The 20,614-nt window shown below is 38.9% G+C and overlaps 1 protein-coding gene across 7 annotated transcripts in view; it reads right to left on the reverse strand.

Moving 5' to 3' along the window:
• Positions 1-2,057: 2,057 nt before the first annotated feature.
• Positions 2,058-20,614, reverse strand: part of NDUFAF5 (NADH:ubiquinone oxidoreductase complex assembly factor 5) — a 62,660-nt gene continuing 44,103 nt past the window's right edge. For 3 of the 7 annotated variants that reach the window (XM_086701657.1, XM_025932040.2, XM_086701659.1), the window contains 7 exons: positions 20,218-20,321; positions 18,289-18,328; positions 14,562-14,759; positions 9,625-9,685; positions 2,779-2,862; positions 2,344-2,426; positions 2,058-2,169 (listed from right to left, as the gene is read on the reverse strand). In XM_086701657.1, coding sequence (XP_086557783.1) covers positions 2,077-2,169; positions 2,344-2,426; positions 2,779-2,862; positions 9,625-9,685; positions 14,562-14,759; positions 18,289-18,328; positions 20,218-20,306 — 648 coding nt within the window. In that variant the 5' untranslated portion in view covers positions 20,307-20,321 and the 3' untranslated portion in view covers positions 2,058-2,076. Of the gene's footprint in view, positions 2,170-2,343; positions 2,427-2,778; positions 2,863-9,624; positions 9,686-14,561; positions 14,760-18,288; positions 18,329-20,217; positions 20,322-20,614 lie in introns of those variants that run through there. The other 4 variants (XM_086701660.1, XM_086701661.1, XM_086701662.1 and 1 more) reach the window with 3 other exon arrangements.

Here is a 20,614-nt window from a genome sequence, read left to right on the forward strand (position 1 = left end):
GAAACACAGTCACCACAATCACCATGGAATTTATCTGTTCCTCGGTCATCAGTCTGTACTTTTAACACATAGGGGTTTTTATTTTTGTTCTTTTCTCCCTTCAAATTCTGAAAATTAAGCTTAAAAAAACTTCCCCCAATTCTACTTCCCACATATTCTTTTCCTTTGTGTTAAAAATAAAACAGAAAGCTGAAAAGAGTATCCCAATTTCTAATATTGATAGATTTCCTACCTGAAGGTAGCAAGAATAGGAATTTCTTTTTCTCTTACAAAACTTCGGTTTGTAACTGTAACTTAAGTTTTTCAAAGGATACATTTTCCATATAATTCAATTCAAAATGTAACTGAATATCTACGTGCAAAGTACCAAGCTGTGGACAAGGCAGACACAGCCCATACCCAGAAGAGCTTGGTGCCAGTGTGGTAGAGGGAGAGAAGACCCAGGAGGCAAACACCGTAATAACTTACCTAATGCTGAAGAGGAGGCGGCTGGGGTGGTGCCTGGTTAAACGAAAAGGACAGCAAATGGCTCTCAATTGATGGTGATGCAGACTCAGCACTTTTTTCTCTTTCTTTTTTTTTTTTAGTATGGTGAGTTTTGTGCCTCATCCATGTGAACTGACACAGACCTGTTTCTGCTGGGTTTATTTCAACATAAATGATAAATAACCAACCAAGTGCCACCACCTGGCATTTCACAGTGAGGATGAAGTTTTAACACACCTGCTCAGCTGTTCCACAGCACTACATCCTATCTCAAGTTGGAGGAATGGAAGTCGGTACTATTTTATTTTTATTTATTTTATATTATTTATTCTTATTTTATTTTTAAAAAATTTATTGGAAGTAGGCTCCATGCCCAGCAGACACTTAACTGACTCAGCTATCCAGGCGCCCCGGCACACTCTTGTTTGCTTCCCAGCCTCCTCCCTGATTCCTCATCACCACCTTCTTCACCCTATTTTAAGCCATCTGACGTTGACTGCTTCCAAATGATTTTGATCACTTCTAGATGACAATGGGACAGTGGACCTGGATTAGAATAATAGTGCCAAAGGCCTTAAATGACAAAGGAAAGGCAAACAACAAACAGCACTTTTCATCACTGTGCAGCTCCTTTCACGTGGGATCTTACCTCTGTAATTGTTTAAAACATTCTCTTCCTACCTAAGGTAGGATGGGGGTGTAAAACCCTGGGGGTCCTACCAAGACCATAAAGGTGAAAAAGAAATGATTAGAATTCAGATGCTAAAAAAAAAAAAAAAATGAGGAAAGATTCAATAAAGAGCCACACTTTTCTAAAGTACAATACTACATAATAGCTCTGGAGAGAGATATAATTCCATGCTGTCTGCACAACAAAGATGACAGCGTGACAAATGATTTTGGCTTAAGTCTCTTAGAACAGTCATTTATAAGAACTGTTTTCATTCCAAATAAGCCAGGACTCTAGCAAATCTACCAACCTGTCCTTCCTCTCATCTCCATGGCTATGGCCCTCTCATGGAAAAAAACAAAAGGTCAGAAGGAGAAAAAGGTACAAAATGTCAGCATGAGCAATATTTTTCCATCAAGTCAGGCATTTCTATATGTGAACAGATTTGTGGACTTTTCAGAGAAATACCTTCTTGCTTTTGGGCTGAATCTGCAAATAAGGCACTCAAATCACTAGGTAACAGTATCCGTATGAAAACAGAAACCAGGTAAAACTGAAATGGTTACTACATGTAGATGTAGCATGAGGTTATTCTAATTACTAGAAGTCTGACAGTACATCACTTATAGACTGCTTTCCCCCCTACCCCCCAGAGAGAGCATGAGCGGGGAGAGGGGCAGAGGGAGAGAGAAACAGAATCTTAAGTAGGCTCCAACACCCAGTGTGGAACCTACGTGGGGCTCAATCTCATGCCTGTGAGATCATGACCTGAGCCAAAATCAAGAGGCAGACAATTCACTGACTGAGCCACCCAGGCACCCCACTTATAGACTTCCTGCTGCAAAACGTAGTAATTTTAGACGTGAAAATTATCCATCTCTGATGAAAATTGTGGACTACATTAACACTGGATAAAATATTTATTGTGATTTTTTCTCCTGTGACATAAGATTATTTATTTTTCCCAGCTCTCCAAATGACACAGTTGCTGAACCTCTTTCAGCTGGTTGGGCCTGAAAATAATGAAAGATTAAAGACATTAGAAATAGATAAATACAGAGCTCTAAATTAAATCCCTTAATGCCATCATGTATTTTTTTAAATCCCCCACCCTCTGTAAATAAAAAATTGAAACTAAATAGAAACATGAACCCACTAAGAAAAGTGATTTATCTTAATAACATTACCTGCGAATCATGGTATTTCCATCCTATCATGTAATAGATTTGATACGTGGCAGGTACTGAACCATCCTCATTTCCGTACATTTCTATAAAGACAAATAATATTAAAATCTGAAAAAATGGAAGTAGGAAAAGAAAATCTGCTCAATGAAAGGTCGTGTCCTTCAAAGAGAAATGGATACTGGGATACTGGGAAGACGCTGAAAATGCTTCATGTGAAAAATCCTCAACACTGAGAAGCTGACAGTTATGAACACAGTAAGGGCTGTTTGGAAAAAGGATATGGAACTACAGGATCTGTGTTCTGAAAGGAAGGACGAGAAATCTGACGAGGCCTTTACAGGAAAGGAAAAAGCCCTGGCAACTCGAAGGGGCAAACATGGCAGGGCATGGGTTCCCCAGTGAGGCACGGGGGGGAAGGACGCTCAGCTCCCTTACCTCCATACACCGCTGCAGCCGCCAGCATCGTGTCTCGGTGCAGCAGGGCTTTTCTATTCCAAGCACAGTTACTCTCACCCATACCTAAAAATACACTACAGACAGTTTTAGATAATACCGCCAAAAGCATGAGCCACTCACAACACACATTTAACCTCTTCTCACCCAACACCATACCCATCCCCGTTCTCTAAAACAGACTATAGCTAGGCTTCTTAGTGACTCTAAGGCCAAACAAAGTACTTGAAGCTTATGGATAGTAAAACCAGTGAAGAAGTCAACTTTCAGGAGGAAGGCCCCATAAGCATGCTTTACTTGCCAGCGGTGGTCTAAAAGCGGGCCAGCTGGGCAAGAGTAAGGCAACTGGCCCTCCAGGTGAGTCACCAGGAATTGGCAAGCACGTATTCAAAGATGCCACATTTTATGCCCCTTTTAGCTGCTCTTCAGAGGAGGACAGGGCACTGACTGCTACAATGGCTCACTCCTTCTAAGCCACAGATGTCTGCCTGACCATGAAACTTGGGAGAGGACTTTGAGACTCATTAGATAGTACTAGAACTATGAGGTGTAGGAAAAACTTATGTGCATTCTTTTCAGGGTCACTTTTCTTAATGTTTCAAAATTTAGATTTCTTTCCTTCAAGTTGATAGCTAAAAGCTAGGATTAATATTCTTGCACTGTTCATTAACAATTAATGCTGTATATTTGATTTTTTTATGCACGTATTTAAACAAAATTAATTTGAAAGGCCACATTTTAAACTAGCCCACAAAATCAACACAAATTTCAAAAGTAAAAATCCTTCATGTTTATTTTCTATATACTATGCAATCACAAATCAGTTCTTACTTTTGTTTTTCTACTTTCACAAAAATAAAACAATAAAATTCCCAATATCAGTTATTTTTAAAGGTTAAAAATAATAATAATCTTCCAAGTTTTCAATGGCCTTATTAAAAACAATCAATATATCAGCTGTAATAAATGAACCTTTTTCTTCTCTCCAATCCCAAAAGGTTCCTACTATTTCTTAAAGTAATGAATCTCTGATACTAAAAGCAATGTCCAGTGTCCTGTCAGTACAACAGCCCCAATTCATGAAGAAGAACATACAAACTAACAGATTAATCATCATGAAGCAAAAAGTGGATGTTACTCCGTCACAAAGCAGCTAGAAGATCTTAGACCAATTGCTTGGGTCTTCAAGGTGGCCATAGTAGATGATCTCTAAAGGCTTCTAGGGCTAACATCATAGACCCATTACATAATCTAATTTAAAAACATTCTCACATTGTATCAGCCAGATCAAGTGACCAGAGGTAAACTGTGAGATGGACTGGGAGGGTCTATTGCTGCTGATGGCTGTGCTGCTTTCACTTCTGTTCACCTTCCCAGTGCTGTGACTTACACATTATATGTAGGCAATGCCAGTGGAAATCAGGTTTATTTAATGCAAATACTTAATATACTACAACGGAGGGGCCAAGGAAGGAGAAAAATACTTAATATGCTAGAAATCCTAAAATGCCTTCTAAATAATTGGTATTACAGACACTAACATTATTATGCACAATGTTCTGATATGGAAATTCAAGAGTACTACTGCATAACATAGCAACTCTGCTTCCAGGGCAGCGCCCCCTGCCTCACGAGACAAGTAAACCACCATACCCACCTTCCTTTCTCCTAGAGGAAGCAGTTCAGTGATGCAGGCAGAAAGTCTAGACTGTAAGATCATCATCCCAGTTCTGAGCCTTAAGGGATCTCGGGCAAAGTTACTTAACTCTAATTAAACTCAGTTTTATCATCTTCAAAATGGAATGCTAGCACTTCAATGTGTCATGGTAGACCACCTGGGAAACACTTTTAGGGACTTCTGACCAGCTCTGTGCTTTGGGACAACAGAAAATCCAGGAAGCAGGTGTTTAAGACTCTCACAGTGTTTTTAAGGTTAAGTTCAACTGCTTGCATAAAAATCGAATTTTTTATGCTTTAGGAGTATTGTCTTTTACACAACAACAAAAACTGAACTTACCTTAAAACTACTGTGAAAGCCTCCAAAACTTTTCATGCATTCATCAGCTGATACACAACTTGTTTTGTAAAATTGGGTCAACATTCTGGACTTTTTTCTGTGAATTAATAATAACAGCAGCTTAAATGAGAAATACTACAACCATCAAAAAAATGCAACAATATAAAATACTGAAAACGAATTTGAAGGTAACACCATCTTCCAGTAGGCAAAGCGGCACACCTGGAAGTAGTCACCCAAGCTCCCCACCTCCTCCCTTCATTCCTGGACCACTCTCCTTCCCATCTCAGCTGCCTCTGACCTTTTAAAGGCAGAGTGGTTGAGATTTTGGGATCTGAGGCTGCTACACTGGACTTAAACCCTGGCTCTAGCATTTACAATGTATCACCTGGGGCAAGTTATTTAATTTCTCATGTGTAACAAGAGAGATGAACCATGCTAGCTCTAGTCTTACCTTCCTCATAGAGTATGCCTTATACACAAGGCTGGAGGGTGAGCTTTTTAAATTTTTTAATGTTTATTTATTTTTGAGAGAGAGAAAGAGAAAAAGAGAGAGAGAGAGAGAGAGAGAGAGAGAGAGAGAGTGTGAGTGGGCGAGGGGCAGAGAGAGAGGGAGACAGAGAATCCGAAGCAGTCCCCAGGCGCTGAGCTGTCAGCACAGAGCCCGACATGGGGCTCGAACTCGTGAACTGTGAGATCACAACCTGAGCCGAAGTTGGACGTTTAACCGACTGAGCCACCCAGGCGTCCCTGGAAGATGAGCTTTTTAACACACTGATCTGATGGTCTCTCCTCTGCATGAAATTCTCCCCACACACTACCAGGCTCACCTGATAAAATCTAGAAGCCTCTGGTGGACTATTCTTCATCATTTCCCATCATCTCTCCATTCTACATATTCAAGCAAAACAGAATTACTGTGGAGTTTCTTAATTAGGAAAGTGAAAGAAGTGTGTTTTCCTCTTGCATCTCCATTTTACACAGACCATTTCCGTGGCCTGGAAGGCAATGCCCCAAATGCCCAAACCTGCACCCACCCATCCATTCTCCTGGCAAACTCATTTTAGCTTAGTTCCTGTCTCTTCTACAAAAGTACCCCTGACTCCCTAAGCAGATTTAGGGATTCCATTTTTCCATACTTTAAAACACAATGATCTCATTTTATAGTTAAATGCCTAGGTTTGTCTCTCTATCTGTGTGTCTACCAGAGCACAGGCTCCCCGAGATAAGGAACTATGTATTTTCATCACTGACTCAATAGCTGGCACATGGTAGATGTTCAGTAAATGGTAAGTGAATGAATATAATATCAACCAGCTAACGTTCATATCTACTTTGTTAAATATCACTTTTACAAGTTATCTTTGGATAATACTTCTTAATCCTCCTAAGGATAAGAGACTCAAAGATTAAAATATACGATTTATGTACAAGACTGTACAGCAAAAATTAAAGCAGCACTGGCAAAAGCCTCTTAAGGTAAATATTAGGCAAGAGGTCCTCAAAATATATGACCTATTTAAAACTCTGGGGGGAAGCAGTGACTATCAACTGGGTAGCAGCATCGGGCAACCTTCTGAGAGGGCTGGAAATGTTCTAGTCCTTGTCTGGATAGTGAATAAAAATATGAGTAACTATACGGTTGAGATGAGAGCATTTTCCTATGCTAGATTTAATGGAAAAAAAATGCACGCAGATCAAGTAGGCAGTATTGGACTTTGGATTCCAGATCCCGTGTGACCACAGACAAGATACTTAACTTCACAATGTCTCCATTTGCCAATCTGTAAAATTAGGATATCAGAAAACCTCACAGAACCGCACCCAGCACAGAGTAACTTCTGTATTTTTAAATCAGTGGGCAGTAACCTTTTCCAACTGATACATCTAATTTCTAGTCTCTCTTGCTTCTCTCTTAAAATGAATCGTGAGCACAGTATTTATTATATAGCAGAATAAAAGTAAATGCTGCATTTGAGAAATATTTTTATCATTAGAGTCTGAATGATACATCATCAGCCCACCACCAACACTCAAGCCTTTGAGATGAAGGAGCCCCATGATTACATCATGGGGAGCCAAGTGCTTGGGGCAGTGCTTGGGAGGGGATGTGTGATTTATACTGGTCCCCTGTCATCTTAGGCATGCATGCTATAGGCTACCAATCCCTGTATTAAATTATAATGAATGAAGAGTGACTCTAATAGTAAGTTTTCGGCTACATATCTTTCCCCTTGTAAAGCCATCAGAAGTCCCATTCCCAGAGGAGGCTGGATGATGGGTAAAATGAACTGTGTTACAAATGGGTAGACAAAAGCAGTAGTACAGTCAGGTAAGAGAGTGCCAGAGCAAGAGTCTGGCATCTAATTCTGCCACTAACAGACAAGTGTCCCCTTGGGACTAATATTCCTCACTTATAATCTAGGGATACACTAGTTAGCAGAGGACTACTGAGAGAACTGCAACAACATGTCAGAACAACTATAAATCTGTAAACAATTGCAATTCTTACAATTCTCCTGCTTAAATCATCTTCTCATTTTTCAGGACCGGATTAAAGTGCCTGTAGGTAAGCAGAGTTCTGGTTTCAAAGATTAAAAGTTTTTAATTGCTTCAGCTTCTCTCATTCATCAAAACTGCCTATGCCAATTGTGTAATAAAAAGCCAAAGCTCACAATTTCTTAGGCAAGTTGAAGCTTTCCTTGGAGAAAAGCAGTTTTCCAGAAGCACCCTCAGTGACAGATATGTATGTCTACCTACCTTATCTATTTCGGGATGCAGAGATAGGGTTTGTATCCTTGTTGCTCCTCAAAGCCTCCTCCAGGCCATTACCCCTCTAACTTGTTAAAAACCGTTGCCCTGCTGAGACCCGCACTATTTAGCCATCCCTCTTTCCCACTTTTCTTTGCTGTCAGACGTCAGACTCCCAGTCCTTCTCCTCAACAATCTGAGGGTTTGGCACCTGGTTCAGCTCCTGTCTGTACTCCAAATCCTGCCATGACCCTGGGTGAGTTCATTGCTAATAATCACCAGTACCATGGTCTTTAAGGTATTTTAGTCCACTCCCCCACTAATGGTTCTCCATTACTCTGCCTCTGCCATCACATCTGTAACATGTCCAGACATGTCCCTTTTCTGTAGTCACTGCACATTAGGTTCCTGAAGGATCAGCATCTGGCTGTGTTCTCTTCTCACTTCATGGCCTCATCCCAGGCAAGTGCTTCAAATACCACCAATTCACAAATGACTCATATTTTAACTAGGCAATTGCCTCCTCTAAACCACATATCCACACACCAACCACCTACTTGACATCTCCTCTTAGATATTTCACAAGCACTTCAAACCCAAAATAGTCACGTGTGAACTTAAGAGGTGTCCCTGCCCATACTTGGTCTTCTACTGTTTCCTCTATCAAGGAAGGGGCACCATCTCTCTGGTTATGTGAGCCAGAAACTCAGCAGTTGTGTTTGAAATAGCTCTCCCCACTCACCCACATGTAATCCATCAGCAAGGACTGTCAAATTTACCTCCTAATTATCTCTAGAATCCATTTACTTCTCTCAATCTCCACTGCTACCACCTTAGTCCAAATCACCATCATTTCTATTTTTTTTAATATTTATTTTGAGGGGGGGAGAGAGAGAGAGAGCACATGTGAGCAGGGGGAGGGGCAGAGAGGAGAGAGACAATCCCAAGCAGACTCCATGCTGTCATCTCACAAACCGTGAGATCATAAACTGAGCCAAAATCAAGAGTCAGACGCATAACTCACTGGGCCACCCAGGCACGTCCACCATCATTTCTTAATAATCTTTATAGCAATGAGTCTCTCTCAACCAGTTTATCTGCCAGTCCATTTTCTTTCAAAATGCAAATCCGGTATCATCACTTCCCTTTACCTCCCTTCCATTAAAATGCCTCAAGGGGTGCCTGGGTGGCTTAGTCGGTTAAGCATCCGACTCTTGATCTCGGCTCAGGTCATGATCTCAGGGTTCGTGAGTTCAAGCCCCACGTCAGATTCTGTGCTGACAGCACAGAGTCTGCTTGGGATTCCGTCTCTCCTTGTCTCTGCCCCTCCCCTGCTGTGCTGTCTCTCTCAAAATAAACAAAAAAAAATTTTTTTTAAATGCCTCAAGGGGCATTTTAAGATAAAGACAAATCATCTCAACAGGGACTGTAAGGCCCCCATTTACTCACCAATTTCATTATTTAATTCTCTTTTCATTCCCTGCACTCTAGCCAAATACCCTTTCAGTACTTGCCATGCTCTTTCTTGCCCCAGAGTCTTTGTACATGCAGTTCTCCCAGCCTGTGACCCACTGCCGTGCCCCTCTCCACCTAGTTAACTCATCTTCATTTTCTAGAGCACAATCACCACTTCCTCAGACAAGACTTCATTGACTCTCTCAGACAAGGACTTACCCTTTTGACAAATCCCACTCGTACACTAACCCAACTACCTGCTTTCTTGTGCCTGGATCCAGGCTGCCAACTGTTGCTGGAGAAAATCACCGATATGCTCTACCAGCCTCAGGTGTATGCTTCAAGAAAGTCCCACCATCATTTTATAGGCAGTCATAGCACTCTGCACCCCAATTTGTGGCTCTTACCAGGATTCTAATTTAACATTTATCTTCATGGCAGTTGTGTGATGTCTGCCTCACCCATTTTATTTTATAAGCTCCATGAAGATAGTCTCCTTTCTCCTCACCAATCTATCCCTAGTGGTTAGCCCCTGTGCCCGTCAAGAGTCTCTTCTCGAAATATGACTCTCAAATGGAATCTAAACATTCTTTAAAGTGCCTTACCTTGTAAATCTTCCATCAATTCAAACATCCCAGGATAGTTAACTTGAATTTCATCAGTATCCTATTTAAAAAGAAAAAGGAATATTCATTTGACATATATCACTAAACCCAGATTTAAAAACAGGTCATAGAAATTACCCAGAACAATGTTTCATGGTAAACAGAAACTTTTGTTTACAATATTCTTCACAGATGTCATCTGGTTTATGCTTGTTTTATCAAATGGTCAAATTACAGAATAATTCGTCACTATTCTAAGAGAAATTTTCCTAACACTCCATCAACTGGTTCCAGGTCTCTCCCTGGGAACAACACAAAAAAAGTCTGTTTTGTATCTGCAAACCATCGCCTTCTTCAAGTTTCTGAAAACTCTTCCAGGACATTGTAATTTTTTAGGGGGAGGGGTTAGTCCTCTGGACAAAATTTATAGATTTATAGATCTTTACACATCCTTACTGCATTGCTCTATACGTAGTCAATATCAATCTCCTAAAATGTGGCACCAGAATCAAGCCAAGTAGGGTCATCTCTCAAGATGTCTTCAATCTACCTCTAGCAATGCAGTCATACTGCAATGGCTCACTTGAATGTCAGGCACACCACTGACACCAAGTTTATTTCTCAAATGGACTTCTGGGACATTACGTCCCATTCTTTCTGAAGCTTGATACACAAGTTTACTACTGACTGGTACAGTGGCAGAGAGTACTGATGTTCCCCAAATGTCCGGTGCTCCTTGATACCTCCCAGACCCTGAAAGACATTTTTTTCTGGTCAAAGAAGAGAGCAAGGTAGTAGAGAACTAATGATCCTTTTCCAAGCCATCCCTTTTGCTGTGGTAACCTCAGAAGATGCAAGAGCCAGATGGCACAACCATGGGATAGAGATGGGCTGCCCAATCAGCACAGGGCTGTAATGTGATAAAAATCTGTGTACGCATGAAGGTATAGGAGTTTGTCTGTATTGGGAATTAGCCCCCAAATACAGGACTCATACTTTTTTTTTTTTCCCCAAGTTTAGTATCATAACGCAGCATATATCTCAAACTTCAACTTATTTGCACTAATCACTTTGGAGTGTCATTTTTTGTGTTTTGTCATTCTATTTAATGTGTTAATTATTCCTGCCAATTTTGGACTTTAACATTACACAGAATTAAGTACACAGCCCAAAAGAACACTTATCAAAAACATCCACTCTAATTCCCAGAGAAATGCAAAATAAAAGAACATTTTTTTTAACCTCAGAAATAGAAAACAAAGTACAAGCAAGGGTTCACATATACTGTTGATGGGGCATATAAATTGATGTTACTTTTAGAGAATCATTTGACCCTATCTGTCAAAATTTCAATGTACAGATCTCTGACCCAGCAATTCCATTGCCAGAAATTAACCTGGAGATATGCCAAGATTATGTGAAAGGATATTCACTGCAGCATTGTTTGAAATAGCAACAAAACAAAAAACTAACTGGAAACAATCTAAATGTCTATTAATAGAGAACTGGCTATATAAATTGTATCTATTTAATGAAATACTATACAGCTGGTAAAAAAAAGCGGTAGATACGGTGGATACGTGTAGGGGGAGATCTCGTAAGATACACTATTGACTAAAAAACCTCAAAGAGTGCTTATACAAAAAAAAGCAACAGAGTGTATATTTTATTTTTTTTTAATGTTTATTTATTTCTGAGAAAGAAAGGGCGAGTAGGGGAGAGGCAGAGAGAGAGAGGGAGACACAGAATCGGAAGTACACTCCAGGCTCTGAGCTGTTAGCACAGAGCCCGACGCAGGGCTTGAACTCAAAAAACTGTGAGATCATGACCTGAGCTAAAACCGGACACTTAACCAAATGAGCCACCCAGGTGCCCCAACAGAGTGTACATATGGTTGTATATGTAGGTTTAAATGACATAATTGTATTGTGGCCTATGATGAAAAATTGTTCTGAAAGTGTATACAAGACAACAAAGATCATCTTTGGGGTGAGTGACCAAGTATCTGAAGTCAGGAAAAGGAGATTTCTTTCCACTTTAGACCTGCTGTGTTTATCTCATTCTCTTTATCTATACATTTTTTTACTTCCTTTTTCTTGCTAACATATGCATGATCATGTTGTATGTGCACTTTTTAATAACACCATCTCTGGGTAGTCAATTTCTTCTCTATCTTTTTCTACATTTAGAAACTATTTTATGAGATCATAAGATTAAAAAAAAAAATTCCTTCCAGCCTGATACCTAGCCATTAAGCAATATCCTTTGAAAACAATCTTTCAATGAAACTAAAAGCATTATCTCCATCTCCATCAAAAGAATACAATAGCTTTGTCAAAGTCCTTATTCAAATTAAGATGGACCATATCTGTAGTTTTCTCCTAATATATTATTATAATATATTAAACTGGCAACTCTAAAAGGAAATGAGCCTCATTCAGAATGTCAACTAACTCTGAAAATAATTCACTAAGAAAGTCATATAAAGGTAGACAGGCAATACTGATTTAACTTGAAAATAAAAATCCATCACAGTGTAAAAATAATATGCCTAATGTTGTATGCAATATAAAACTGCCTAGCTGATAATATATAAAAGCTTTGGGGGATGGGATTTTTAGAAAATGAATTATGATATAATGTTAATACAGCACATTAGAGACGGTGTATGTTTCTCAAGGAACAAATTTGGATAGATTTATTATTAATCAGCAATTCTCTTAATTTTATAAACCATAAAGAAGATTCCACACCAGTATTTTTGTATTATCTTAGTGTTTGAGTTATTCAGCTCATTTTTCAGAGAAGAATATACAGGATATTTCCGTAATAGATTTCCCAATTAACAGAAGTGTAGGATTTTAAATGCTTTAATGTTAGGTTAAACATTTCTGGTAGAAATCTTTCTAAAATACACAATCCACTTTACAACCATACAAAACCACAAGGCAGCACACTTTTGGGGGCCCACAAAGTCAGAATTATTCTTAAAATAATACTAAGATGCTATTTGGCTTTTTCACCTCTCAGCCTCTCACGAGTACAACAGATTCTTCGTAAGTTACATGATATGTGATATTCTAATAGACAGTCTCATGACTGCAGAAGCAGACATGAGAATCTAGTGCTCTTTCATCATGCCATACGTTAAAGAAATTTGTAAAAATGAAAAGCAATGATATTCTTCTAATTTATTTTCTTTGGGAAAATAGTTTCTTTCTCCCCCAACAAAACACAAGTTATTTATGATAACATATAATAGGCAGACTATTGTTAGTTTTAAACATATTATTAAATACCAAAATTCAGTTTCCATTTCTAATATGGTTAATATTGATAGATATAACCCACATAACAAAAACTCTCTAAGGTCCTCAATAATTTTAAGTGTGTAGCGAGGTCCTAGGACCAAAATTTTGAAAACTGTTACTCTCAGGAGAGAGCTAAGATTTGGGAGATTAAGGGCAAATGACAGACTATCACTTTATCTGTACAGTTTAATGTTTAAAATGTATGTATTACTACTTACATAATTAAAAAATATACAGTGATCCCTCTATGTACAATTGCCAGTGTTTGCTTTAATTACAAAGCAGAACCCTCACGTGAGGCAGAGCTATCCCACTTCCAGCTGCCAACATCTCAGAATGCAGTATCTTCTGACTCAGGCCATTAACAGTTTACATAAGACACAGCTGTACAGCTGTGAAATCCTGAAAGTTGCTGTCATTTCCTAATGTACTGTCTCTTCCCTTCCCTTGAAGCGCCTTTCCAACTTCAGAGACCCTACTGGTCTAATGCCCCATGCTTTCTACCAAAACAAGGAAGGACAGGGCAATCTATTTCTCGTTGGTTGATTTTATGAAAAATACTCACATTAAATCTCCTTAAACAGTTATTTCAATCTTAAATCTATCATCAATGAGAAATCTTTGTCAAGAAATTCCTATTTCCTCCAGGAAAGAGATGTGTCTAGAGCTGAGCAGTTAGGAAAATCATAACAAGTCTACTCAACCGATATCTGGAGGCAGCAATGACATCCTTTAGAATGACTCTGCTAATGAAAGGAGCTGGAAGGGGGCAATCACTGTCTTTCCACATGACTCCTAGTTGCAAGCCTAGGATGGCAAAGTGCAAGGAGTATGGGTGGGGAGACAGGAAGGCAGGAGCAAATATTTACTTAGCACCTACTATGGTCAAGGCACTTCACACCCTTTATCTTAATACTAACATCCAACCTCAGGTGAGAAACATTTGAATTTTTAAAAAAATAATGAATGTTCAGAGACGTGAAGTAACCCCCCACCCCCTGATTCCCCTACCTAGTAACGGGGCAAAGTAAGGAACCAAATTATAACTGTCAGACACCAATGCCCTGTAGCATCACTGTACTGTGCTGACTCCATATTTCTTCTAACAGCCTACAGGTCCTCTTTCCAGATCTCTCCAGCCCTAATGGAGTGCAGCCCCCTTTCCTACATCCTCTACCCTGGATCATGAATAAAGATACCTTCATTTCTGCCTTGTGTGGCACTATTTCAGTTGAGGGCCAGTGGGAGATGCAACACTGTAAGTGCTCCTGTACCTCCCCTTTTCCCAATCACCTAAAATGTTCCCTCATATTACACGTTACTCTAGATCTGAAGATTCTAATGCACTGGAATAACAGGTCTTAGAAAATAACCTCCTTGTTAACTGAGGTTCGGGTTTTTTTGAGCTATTTTATTTATTCAGGTAACAAGTACCAAAAATTTTATGTTTGTACCTGTGTCAGTCAAGATATGTTTATATAAACTAAATTTAAAAAGAGAAAAAATGCCAAAACCTTTCCATAATACCATCAATACCTATAATTTTCTATCTTTAAGATGAGAAGTTCTTTCTGAACTGTGTGATTAATGGGTTAATGAGAATTAATCAACTCTCTTGATAGTTACCACAGTCAGTGTATTAAAGCCAGCTCTCCCAAGCAGATGTCCTAGGTCATTGACAGCAGTGAAAGGAGAAACATGTGGAGAAAATCCTCCTTCCCTTTCTGTTTCTGCTAACTGTAACGAACACCGAAGTTCATAGAGTGTGTCGCCTCCAAACATTGCACCAATAAACACTCCATCTGGTTTTAAAACATAATGAATCTGTAATAAACACAAGACAACAAAACTACTCAAAATTTTATACAAAAAATTATTAAAAGGATAAAAATACGTTAAAAGAATAAATACGTGGTGTCTGAATCAATATTTTTACGATTACCATTCTTATTTCGTCAAATAAGCAGAAAAGTTAATAAATAATATCTAAGGCATCCAGGTCAGAGAAGCACTGTAGTATAATATTACTGTAAAGATAGACAATAATTTATTGGTAGTATTAATACCTATTGATATTAATAATTAGTTGATAGCATTAATACCTACAAAATATGTTCTATGTTTTCAACTTTTCTAATAGACATATACTACTTTTGTAACTATTTTTTTTTTTTAATTTTTTTTTTTTCAACATTTATTTATTTTTGGGACAGAGAGAGACAGAGCATGAACGGGGGAGGGGCAGAGAGAGAGGGAGACACAGAATCGGAAACAGGCTCCAGGCTCCGAGCCATCAGCCCAGAGCCTGACGCGGGGCTCGAACTCACGGACCGCGAGATCGTGACCTGGCTGAAGTCCGACGCTTAACCGACTGCGCCACCCAGGCGCCCCCTTTTGTAACTATTTTAAGTTTATTTACTTATTTTCAGAGAGAGAGCACGTGAGTGAGCACACATGTGGGAGAGGAACAGAAAGAGAAGGGGAGAATCCTAAGCAGGCTCAGTGCTGTCAGTACAGAGCCTGACTCAGGGTCGGTTCCACAAACTGTGAGATCATGACCTGAGACGAAATCAAGAGTTGGATACTTAACCGACTGAACCACTCAGGCACCCCACAGTTACTTTTATAATCAGAAAAATACTGAAAGAAAAAAAGTTTAAAGTGCAATAGATTGCAAAAATCACAAACCTCTATCTGTGCCCTTTAAATGTCACTTTGTAACAACTCCCATCAAAAGACAAAGTCTATTTCCCCTCTCCCTGAATCTGGGACAGCCTCATGACTTGCTGTGGCCAAAAGAATGCAGTGCAACTGACAGTGTGCCAGTGTCACACCAAGGTCTGAGATGGCCTTACAGGATTCCCTGTGCTGCCACCATGTCATAAACAAGCCTGAATGAGCTAGCCTGGTAAGGGATAAGAGATAGGAGGAGCAGATCTCAGTCAGGCATTCCAGCTATGGCCATTCTTGACCAGCCAGCTTCAGGACAATCTAGCAGCTGATCACAGACACATGCGTAAGCCTGGCCAGACCCAGAAGTATTTCCTAACTAAGGCCAATCCAAATTCCCAGCCCACCAGAACATGAACTAAGTAAACTGTTGTTTTAAACCACTAAGTTGGAATAGCCTATTATGCAAAAAAGCTAATTTAAACAGAAAGTTTTATGATTCACAACATTAACCTAGTCAAATATTAGTTTCCTGTAATGAGAAGTAACTAACTCATTTTCCAGCTTTGAAACAAAAACAACTTTTAATTGATAACTTAAGCAAAACAGTGGTTGGAATGGATTCCAGAACCACAAATGTTTACTCACTGACTCTTAGAATTACCATCCATAAATAGATTTGACTCTATTCTCAACAATGAGGAACATTACAGGAAAGGGTTGATTCTGAAGTAAACCCAAAAATCACAGTAGGCTCTGCTAATCAAAGTACCCATCTTAAATTTATATTTAATATATCATGAAACAATTACAAAACAGTATACAAGTAAACCAACTGTAAAATCTTTGCTTTCTTACCCTCTGCCCCTTTGGTGTTGCTTCCTTCTCTTGTCGCCTAGCAAGTATCAAAGATTCCCTCCTCAGCTCCCTGCAGCTTCTCTCTACTTCAGAGGGCTTATCAATTCCCATGGAATTTCACAAGGATGACTTCCCAATCACTATCTTTAGACTGGACATCTTCCCAGAAATGTGCTAAACTTATTTTCATCTGCCTGTGCCATGGACATGTGTCTCTTGGCACTCACCCTCCCAACACAACCAACAAATACATAACACTTATTCTCAAACCCACTCCCCTCTCCAACTGCCTATTTCTGTCAATTACTATTTTCCATTCTCTTTATCTGATCATTACCAATCCTTCCCCTACTTTTACTAATCATTTTCCCAGGCATCCAGATTCAAAACTTTAAGGTTGGATCTTCAGATACAACCAGCCAAATAGTTGACTCCTCCTTTACAGGAGTCCCAAATAGTCTCTATTCCTGTTAATTCCTGCTACTGCCACCTAGCTTTAGTTTCTCTCATGCCTGGATGACAGAAGAAGCCTCTTTAATTGAACCAACTTCTGGCATCAGTTTTCCAACTAGCAAAATGAAAACATCTTACAGAGTTATTTATTTAACACATATAAAACAAGGCACAGTGATCGGCAAACAGTATGTGCTTACGATATGGAAGTTATCCTGACCATCAGCCTTTTAATTATGTTACTTTCCTCTTCAAAATTCTCCAGTGGCTCTGAACTGCATAAGGAATGAACTCTAAATTCCTTAATCTGTTACCCAAGTCTTCCTAAATTTGGTCCCAACATACCTCATTTCCCAGTACTAAACTAATCTCCAAAAAGGCTCCCTCTCTGTCCTTTCATCCTCGTGAGGCTGTTCTACCTCCCCCCATCCTGTGATTCTGCCTTCCCACCCCAAATCTGATCTATGCTCCAAGGCCCTGCTCAAGTAATTCCCTCTTCCTGAAACTTTCCTTGGCTACTCCATGGCCCAGTGATTTCCCTCCTCTGAACACAATGCTCTTTACTCAGCAGTTCACTGATAAATGCCAAGCAACAAATGTACCTCACACTAAGTGTAAGGTGTAGGGAAGATATAAATAAAAACAAATAGGTTCCTACCCACAGAAAAAACTTACAGACAATTAAGAAAAGGAACCCACACAGAAAATGTCTTATATCAATGTGATGTCAATACTATTCAAAGTTATTTTGGACAATATATAAGCTTTTGTAAATATTTAAAACATTTCATAATTAGATTCATTGAATTCCTAGGCAGGGGGGAGTCACCCAATGTACTTCTTCATTTCATTTCATTTCATTTCATCTCATCTCATCTCATCTCATCTCATCTCATCTCATCTCATCTCATCTCATCTCATCTCATTCTATTCTGAGAGACAGCATGAGCAGGGGAGAGGGGAGAGAGAGAGAGAGAGAGAGAGAGAGAGAGAGAGAGAGAGAGAGAGAGAGAGAGACAGAGAGACAGAGACAGAGAGACAGAGAGAATCCCAAGCAGGCTCTGCACTGTCAGCCCAGAGCCCGACATGGGGCTTGATTTCACGAACGGCAAGATCACAACCTAAGCAGAAATCAAAAGTCAGATGCTGAACCGACTGAGACACCCAGGTGCTCACGCAATGTACTTCTCAATATGCCAAAGGGTATCAGGTGTATTTGGCCCATAGAAGATAATAAATACTTGATTTACTTTCATTTCCAATCATCAGAAGTATAAAATGGAAAACATCTGGAAGTTTCTAGTAAAAACAGAAATATTTAGAAGTTTCTAATAATAACACAGCCTATTGGAGTCAACATTAAGTTTCTTACCTGTTCAAGTGCTCTAGGAAGGTCATTCACCCAGTGTAAACTAGAATATGAAAACATATTTGCTTTAGCTTAATTCATATAATCAGTGTAATTATCACTCATATAAAGAAAAGCCACAACAAAAGGTGTTAATTTTGAAGTCTGAAACTGCATATCAAAATTCACTGATTATTTTCATATAAGTTTTAAAGCAAAGAATATTCCCAGGGGAAAACCTTCCTTCTGTCACACTAGAAAATGTGACAGTACTATAATACTATAAAGTATTTAAAACTTAATTTAGGAAATCTCTTCCATTTTCTTTTGCCTCTATTCACCATCTCCCAGTGTGTGGTGATATGTGGCGGCAAGAATCAGTCTCTGTAGAGTATGGTCACACTGTCTTGACTAAGGTGGTATCCTCTTATGCTGACTTCCAGGATAGCACTGAATGCCCATTTCAAACCATACTGTGTTAAGCTCACATTTATCTTTCATAATGTTGTCTAACAATTATTAGATACTTTAAAAATTAAGAAGGTCATACCATATCATAAGGTCTATCATACTTATGGGGAAACTGAAAGCAATGGAATTAGGCACTTGCAAACAGCAAGCAGAGGAGCTAAAACTCACATTCAGACTCCCTGCCCAGGGCTGTTTTCCTTAGACCAACATTCTCTGTAATATTTTTCATTTCATGATAGAATGCAAATACTTTTCTAAATTTGTTTAGCATATCTTAAGAAGCAGGGAAGAGATTATAAACTCACTGAAGAAAACAGCAAGAGTGCATGCAACTCTCCCAATTTGTTTCAGGCTGAGAGATTCCTGGGACATAAGCCTTTCCAGTGTTAACACTGGCAAAGTCTTGGGTGACTGGTCACCCTAAAAACAGCTATCAAAAGGGCTGTGCTGACATGAAGAGCATGTTGAATCTTTGAAAGAAAATATGACTATAAAACAAGACAGGGGACGTAAGAACATTTTATTTTGGGGGCACCTGGCTGGCTCAGTTGGTGGAGCATCTGTGAGTTCAAGCCCCCCAGTAGGTACAGAGATTACTGGAAAAAAAAAAAAAAAGTCTTAAATAAAAGGAATATTTAATTTCTCTATTAGACTCTGAGTTCTTTGAGGGCAGGATCTCTGTCTGGGTTCATTTTTGTATTCCCCAAAAGAATCTAGCCAGAGCCTAGTATATTATAATCTATTCAATAAGTATTTATATATTTATGTAATAAATGTGGAGGGCCACAGTAGGAAGCACAAATGGAAAAAATAAAACCTTCGGGACTATATTTCTGTGTGGAAGAAAAACTGATGCTGAAGGAAATACTAGCTTTTCCCTATTTGCCAGAATGAGTTTGTAAGGGCTCTAACGTTTGAATATTGGAGCCAGTATATTCTTTACAACTCCTGCCTCCATTAATATTGATACTAAGTAACGTGTATTAGGAAGGAAAATCCTTCTATCATAGATTAGCTTTAGCAAGCTGAAAAAAGTTGGGGAGAAAAAAGTTAAGATACTATATCATATTATCTCCACTAGGGAGTATATAATTTATAATTCTTTACCAAAGAAATCTTATTGTTTATAAACCAAGAAAACTGGTTTGTGACTTTAAAAAAGGTTATTAAGAATTTACTCCGGGGTGCCTGGATGGCTCAGTAGGTTGGGCAGCCAACTTTTGATTTCCACTCAGGTCACGACCTCACTGTGGGACTGAGCCCTGTGTTGGCTTCACGCTAACAGCACAGAGCCTACTTGGGATTCTCTCTCCCTCTCTCTCCGTCTCTTCCCCACCTCAAAATAAATAAACATTACAAAAAAAAAAAAAAAAAAAACTTGCTCTATTAGCTATTTTATTTATCTCATAACAATTAAAATTTTATAGCACGAATTACCTATTTAAAACATACATTTTGAAGAAGTACAAACAGATTACCAACCTTAAGCTGCTAACTACCAGGTCAAATGTATTTTCTCTGAAGGGAAGGAACTCTTCATCAGCTAAAACACTGACAGTAGGGATTTCCATTTCTAAGGTATTTTTCTAGTGATTAAAAAATAAACACATTCATATAGAATGTCAATTACTAATACAATCATTATTTAAGTCAACGTTATATTTATTTGGCAGTTTCTATCCCTTTTAAAACCAGAGTCACAGAGAAGCTCAAGAAGTGTTTCTTAAATGACACAAACTGGCTAGGTGGAAAAACATAAAAAGGATCCTCTCTCACACTAAAACAAATCTCAGAAGGCTGAAAGTTTCAGTGGCATAACTTAAGCCATAAAAGTAATAGACAAAAATAGGGGTGAACATTTTCATACTCTTAGGTGGAA

This window comes from Puma concolor, chromosome A3 (assembly GCF_028749965.1).
Source record: "Puma concolor isolate L17-30 chromosome A3, mPumCon1.1.hap2, whole genome shotgun sequence".
In the NCBI taxonomy this organism is placed as follows: Eukaryota; Metazoa; Chordata; class Mammalia; order Carnivora; family Felidae; genus Puma; species Puma concolor.